Below are 6,587 nucleotides of genomic sequence, written 5' to 3' on the forward strand. Positions count from 1 at the left end.
TGAAGTTCAACGCAACCACTGCAAATGGAGGGTTATTGTTGATCTATAATATTACTTGGCGCTTGTTTTATACAGTCTGGGAATTTCAGTGTTCTTCAAGGTAAAAAAAGCTTGTGCACTTTGTTGGTAATGCAGGAAAATTATCGCTTGCATTAGAAAACACGAAGTAAAAAACATGAACAAGTATATGATCACTCGGCATCGATTTACCACTTCAAAAATCTGCCCTGTAGCAGTAAGAACTAATGCTCACCCTCGAGGAGGCTTTTTATTGCACTTAAAACTGAGTTCACCGCTTAAAATTTGTAAACCATATCCTCCGTATACCCGAGCTCTTTGAGAATACCCTTGACCTGCAATTCCCTCAAAGTTAAAAACTAACCTTGGAAAAGAGAAAAGTCCAAATAAGTTATTATTTTTCACCATACCTCTCCTTGTGTCCAATCCTTAGCCTTGCCACCAGAAATATGTTTCATCATCCCAGGAGGACCACAGACCTGAAACAAGTATAACAAGCCCCAAAAATATAACAGTGTTGAGGAATTAAAACAAAATACGAGTGCAAATACATGCATTATAAGATCAATACTTACAAGGATGAGTGTGTCTTCACCGGGAGCCGGTAAGCCTTTTAAAGCCATGTCCTTGGATATGTAACCCTTTCCTCCTTTCCAATTCGTTGTTGGATTGTCAACGGTATAGTATATCTGAGATTTTAATTCAAATAAATAAAGAGATCAGAAAATAAATAAATAAAAACCAACATTTAACCTAGGTGTATATGAACATTACCTTGAGATTTGGATGGCTAGCTGCAAGTATGTCTAGTTTTTGCTTAAGCAGTATGTCATCGGGTGAGACATTTGCATACAATAGAGACACCTATGATTATTAAAGGCCATCGATTAGTCCATAGTTTTCAAATATATATATCTATACCTCTACATATATGTGTGAATGTTAAGCAAGCAGGTCCTCAACATGCCTGCTCTAACTCATTACCTATGTACGTATAACCTTCAACATGCTTGATGTAATTATATGCCTATTTCATGTCTTTTTTTCTTCATCAAATATGGTTTCACCGCCTCTATTTACTCTAAAGGCGCTTCTATCTCATGTGCTCATCAAGATGCGTGCTTAGTGTACAGCCATTTTTTTTTTGTCGCTTATCCTTTACATAATACTCTTGTGTATCTCTTATTTTTGCTATTAATTCAAGCCGTGTAATATTGCATGTTCACACTTGGGTCTTTTATACACTGACACCACACAAAACAAAAATAATAAGATTTTAAATTACTTTAATCTTCCTTGAGCTATTATTTTATGTTAGGTGTAATGCTGCATGGTGGACACGTAGGTCCTTTAGCTACTGTTGTACTGTAGTTTTTTGTATATATCACACTCTGTGTAATTTGTAGTGTATAACTTCTTTGCATTTTATTAAGCAAATTTTAAAGAATTGTCCGATAATTTTTTTCTTATTTTACTCAACTATATCGTGTATTGTTCAGATTCAATCTTCTTAAGCGGCCACAAAAAGTGTGCTCGGATAAATTGAGCTTTACAATTAAATAATGAGATTTAATATTCTTACTGCGCGCTTATACAGATCTCTATTTCATTCAGAACAAAAATCAAACATAAACTCTTTTCTCTCTCTCTCTCTCTCTCTCTCTTCAGTCTAGAGCAAAGTTCTACACTTTGTGAACTCCCTCTCAACGTATTCACACAATTTCCCGATTAACCTAAATAATTCGAAGGTAGGTTGCCTATTATCTTTGTTTCGTATTTGTGGATTTGTCACTGTTTCAAACAATTTATTTTTATGAGCTAATGATTTAAAATTTAGTTGAATTTGGATCAACTTCAGGAATATTTGGCGGTGCTGCAGTGAGAATACCAGAGTAAATGGTTGCGGTGACCAAGTTTGACCAACTTGGGCGTGTATTCGGTGATTCCAAATTTTGTAGGGAATTATTGAATTTGTCTTATTATTAGTTTTAGGATTTGAAAGTGATATTTTTTATTTATATATCTTGCCAAAAATATAGCTAGATGTGTAAGATTATGGAATGGATTTTGGTAGGAGTTTTTATTTGATGAAAATAAATGTATTTTCCTTTCGAATAGCCATTCTGTTTTTCCTATTTGCTTGGAATTCTTCCACTCATCTCATATATGCATAATAATATGCATTTGTTTGAAGGTTCTCATGCTCTTTAAAGTCCTTTTTATGTGAGTTGATACATTTGTTTGAAGTTCACTGATTTCTTTGAAGTTCCAAGGCTCTGAAATAAAAATATACATTTGTTTCCATTGTAGAAAAAGTCATATATTGATGTTGAAACTGTTCTGCACTTCATTTCAGAATCACTTAAGTGTTGCACTTGAATATTCATTTCCATTTCATATTTCGTTATTTTGAAACTTACTACTGGTTTATAATCAACACTTTTAAATAAATGTCACTTGCAACAAAGTGAAATTCGATGTGGATTACAAAACACATATATCAAATGATTATTATCATTATATATTTTTATCGTAGCACACTGAAATATAATTTTGCATCTAAATGATAAGAAAATACGTAGATATATTCAAACACTCGAGTATCAAAGATATATAATTATCTTGAATAATAAAAAAAAACTGGAATAAAGTGTAGTATTAAAGTTTTTATAGGTCTGTTTATCCCACCAAAAATTATACGCAATGAGTTAAAGTACTATTATATTAAATAAATAAATTTATATGTAACCTTCTCTTAAACTAAGAAAAAAACTAATTAAAATACTAAAAAAAATTAGTTTTAACAGCTCTATTTACCACAAAATTTAATTTAAACATCTTTAATCACTTTCATTTTGCTCTCAATGGAAAGACTATGAATATTAAAATATCTTATTATATACATTTATATATATGAAAAAAATATTCTTTTTTAAGTATAGCTTACAAATATATCATAAGATAATATACTGAAATGACTTCGTTTTTCATTTTTGATAAGGTTTTGATAACGTTTTACTAATAATAGTGTGGAAAAAAAATAAACGTGCAAAGTAGGTTTTGGCATTCTTTTGATAATGAGTTTCTAAACTCATTTTTCCAATACATTACTAAGTACTAACTCTTGTTTAAATATATTTCTCTGCGTATTTATGTTTGGAAAATAATCTAATCAATTTTAGAATTAGCAACATCAATTATGTGGTGACCAACACGTGCGAAGCACGTTTCCTCCCTCTAGTATATATATATATATATATATATATATATATATATATATATATATATATATATGCGTGTGTGTGTGTATGTGTGTGTGTGTGTATAAGTCAAGTATCAATTGCATCTAAAAAAATTTAACAATGAGACGAGTAACTCAGAAACTTATAAACCTTGTTATGCCCCTTTTATTTAAAATTTGGGATCTTCAAGATAGTGGCACTCTGGGCTCACTCATCTCAGATCAGATCCCATTATTTTTGGACCGATGCTCGTTAGAGTTTTGTGAGCTATGATACCATGCTAAGCATCACAGAGTTCCATATCAAAGTAAATTGGCATTAAGAGAATTAAGAGAAGAAACTCACGAACGTATAAACCTTGTTAAACCCCCCTTTTATCTTTCTAATGTGGGATTCTTATGAATATAAAATGGTGATGAGACTAGCAAAGAGATGGCATATCAATCACCTGTGTATTGTCATCGGGATTTTTCAGTATGGCCTCGATAACCTGAAGCATTGGAGTGATTCCCGAGCCACCTGCAACCTGAGAAATTGAAGGATCGGTGTTATGACTAGAAGCTGATTGAGCACTAAATCCACAGATGATACTCGTGATTTTTATACAAATATCAGGATTATAGGAATTAGCATCGATGAGTTTCTAGACAACCCGTCCTTACCATGCCTATGTGTTTCTTCATATTGGGAGAGTATCGAAGCTTCTCAATGGGCCTGAAATATATGGATAAAACTATTTTAGTATAATGGTGATTTAACATTCAGTAGCTTTTAATGGTCGGTTTATGAAGATGATCTACCCTTTCACTTCAACCAAATCGCCTGGCTTTAGGCTCGCAAAGTACTGACTCATTTTTCCTTCTGGATAAACCTGCAATAAACCGTGTAATAAGTCCGAAATTGTTTGGTACCCCATCGGTATAGAAATATTTTACTTATCGGGTGAAAATTTCAAAGCCTTATAAAATGTACCTTAATCAACAAGTCAAAGTGTCCCTTTGCATCAGGATCTGATATTGGAGTATACCTGAATATTCCACATTTTGTATTAACGTCCAACGAAGCAGTATATTCAAGTTCACGGGCTATTCATATGCACACGAATACGTCAAAATGTATGCAACTACAAGAGATAAAATCGATTAATTTTATTAATCATCAAAATATGGACTCACGGGCGTATGACATATTTTGGTTTTCCTTCAGCATCCTGCCCCAACGCAGCTCTGTACATTTAATTAATTTTTAATTAACCATCAACAATACATTTACTTAAATTTCAGGCTTAAGTTTACATACCGTGTAAGAATGCAAGAAGCGATATCCAAACCCAATTTGGCCGACGGGTCAAATGAAAATCTAGTATTTTGAAAAGGAAAAAGTAAATCAAACATATAACCTAGAACTTCACAACTCAAAAACCATCATAGATCGCACCAAGCTTAAGTTTAAATGATGTACCTGAACAACTGAGTATTGTGGCTAACTCTAGCTGTGTCTTGCAACTTAAATTCAATCCAGTTATCCGCTTTCAACGCTGGAATTACATCGCAGAATAGCCCAACAGTCTATGATAACTTCAAAACTAAAAAATGTAGCAAGAAAATATATGAAACACAAAAACCCCAATACTCTCTAGAGAGACATTGGACTTACCAACTTTTTGCCCCAGTTCTTCATTGCTTTGATCTAAATAAGCCTGTAATAGCAAAGCAACAAACTCAAATCTACAATCCAATTAAGTTTTTTGTATAATGAGTTATTCGAATTCACAAAAGAAAAAACTTCATTTCTCGAAAGTCAAAACACATAATAAGCCTTTTAGAGCTCAACGATTTCATTATGTGTTTTGCAATACTTGATTTCCAAGACAATCCTCTCAGAAATTATTTCAGTTCAAATCAATCAAATTACAATCGTTCACAAAGAAAGCAATCGCAGTGAATCGAACACGTCGTATCTGGATCAAAAATCGATTTCCGGATTCAAAGCTAACGCACATTGCGACAAAATAAACCCTAGACGAAACCGAGGAAATCATATTTGTTAAGATTACCAGTTCCGGCGAGGACTGACAGTATAGGTATGAGATTCCGCCGGAAAGCGCTGCGAGGGCTCCGAAGGGGATTCGGAAGCCGGACTTGGCTCCGTACGCCATGGGAGTGGATTTTGCGAGTCTGCGAAGAAAGCTCGCCATTTTCGAAGGACGAGAATGCTATCAAAAGATAGAAGGAAGGATGAAATGATAAAAAAAAAAAAAAGCAAAGAGCTTTAAGAAATGAACAGAGTAAGAGCGAGAAAGAACGAAGCAAAGAATTAGAACGGGGCTGAAATTGGTTCTACTTCTATGTGTGCGAGTCTATGATATCGGCTGTAGATTTTTTTTCAATTTTTTGTGAGAAACTTTTTTTTTTTTTTTAGAAATTGCACTATTGTCCAAGATTACATGATAAATTAGCAGTGCAAAGAGCAGGTAATAATATTGGCCAAGATTACATAATTTAGAATAAATCCTAAAAGGGCATGCATTTTCTGCAGCCCATAGGACTTGAACCCATGACCTCTCCGTCGAGATATGTGTGAGATTATCACTAGACCAAGCTAACTACCACATTTTTGTGAGAAACTTGATAAAGCTTATAGACAAAATACTACACTATGCCGCAACTACCTAAAAAAATATTTCCAAGAAAAAACCAAAAACTATCTCTAAAATCCAACACATATCCAGTTGAAAAGTCTAAATTACCATTCATCTTTATTTTATTTACAAGATATCCAACTCATAATAAAGTGTCCAAGTCATTGAATTTTTGGGTTTTTTCATTGTTATTCATACGTACAAAGAGAAGATAAGAAAGAAAATATTATTACTGAAAGCGTCATGAGTGAAAATCGATATCTCAAAATAATGGGCATGTCTCCTTTGTGTTTCAAAATATAGTCATTCATATATAAGTTCTTATTATTTTTATTGACCCAAAAATCGTGGATTCTTTCGTGTCTGTGCGTTTTTCAGATTTTCGACCAATATCTTGAATTTTTTACCAAATTTATAATTTTCCGATCATTTAGTATATTTTTCGACCAATTAAAACTTTTTTCTTGTTTTTGATTGATTCCTACAAACTTTCGTCGATTTTACTCGTTTTCGACCGTTTAGTATATTTTTCGACCAAATGTTCAAAATAAGTATTGGGTAATATTGTTTTTATTTAAGGGTAATTTAGACTTTCTAAGTGGGTATGTGTATGATTTTTTAGATAATTGGTACATAGTTTAGTGTTTTGACATCAAATGTTATATGGTGTAGTCTTTATCAAGTTT

General features: G+C 32.9%; 1 protein-coding gene and 1 long non-coding RNA gene across 2 annotated transcripts; one reads left to right on the plus strand and one right to left on the minus strand.

Moving 5' to 3' along the window:
- Positions 1-5,523, minus strand: LOC149398092 (FAD/NAD(P)-binding oxidoreductase). Its single transcript, XM_089615876.1, has 13 exons — positions 5,317-5,523; positions 4,917-4,959; positions 4,722-4,797; positions 4,560-4,619; positions 4,436-4,486; positions 4,233-4,287; positions 4,061-4,131; positions 3,923-3,974; positions 3,709-3,786; positions 793-882; positions 594-707; positions 429-497; positions 1-353 (listed from the first exon to the last, which is right to left on the minus strand). Exons 1-13 carry the CDS (start codon positions 5,455-5,457, stop codon positions 297-299), a joined length of 957 nt encoding a protein of 318 aa, XP_089472002.1. The 5' UTR covers positions 5,458-5,523; the 3' UTR covers positions 1-296.
- LOC149398093 (uncharacterized) lies at positions 1,466-2,252 on the plus strand. Its single transcript, XR_016297297.1, has 2 exons — positions 1,466-1,766; positions 1,877-2,252. It is a non-coding gene; the product is annotated as an uncharacterized LOC149398093 (long non-coding RNA).
- Positions 5,524-6,587: the final 1,064 nt, after the last annotated feature.

Source organism: Urtica dioica, chromosome 5 (genome assembly GCF_054948205.1).
Source record: "Urtica dioica subsp. dioica isolate 48M chromosome 5, U.dioica_male_clone48M_v1_H2, whole genome shotgun sequence".
Classification (NCBI taxonomy): Eukaryota; Viridiplantae; Streptophyta; class Magnoliopsida; order Rosales; family Urticaceae; genus Urtica; species Urtica dioica.

What these genes read in the sequence shown, in the direction of transcription:
- LOC149398092 (XM_089615876.1), bottom strand. Translation starts at nt 5,457, where the DNA reads ATGGCGAGCTTTCTTCGCAGACTCGCAAAATCCACTCCCATGGCGTAC. An exon ending in TGAAGAAACACATAGGCATG is followed by an intron (nt 3,787 to 3,922) that starts GTAAGGACGGGT and finishes TCAATTTCTCAG; the next exon opens with GTTGCAGGTGGCTCGGGAAT. An exon ending in CTAGCCATCCAAATCTCAAG is followed by an intron (nt 708 to 792) that starts GTAATGTTCATA and finishes TTAAAATCTCAG; the next exon opens with ATATACTATACCGTTGACAA.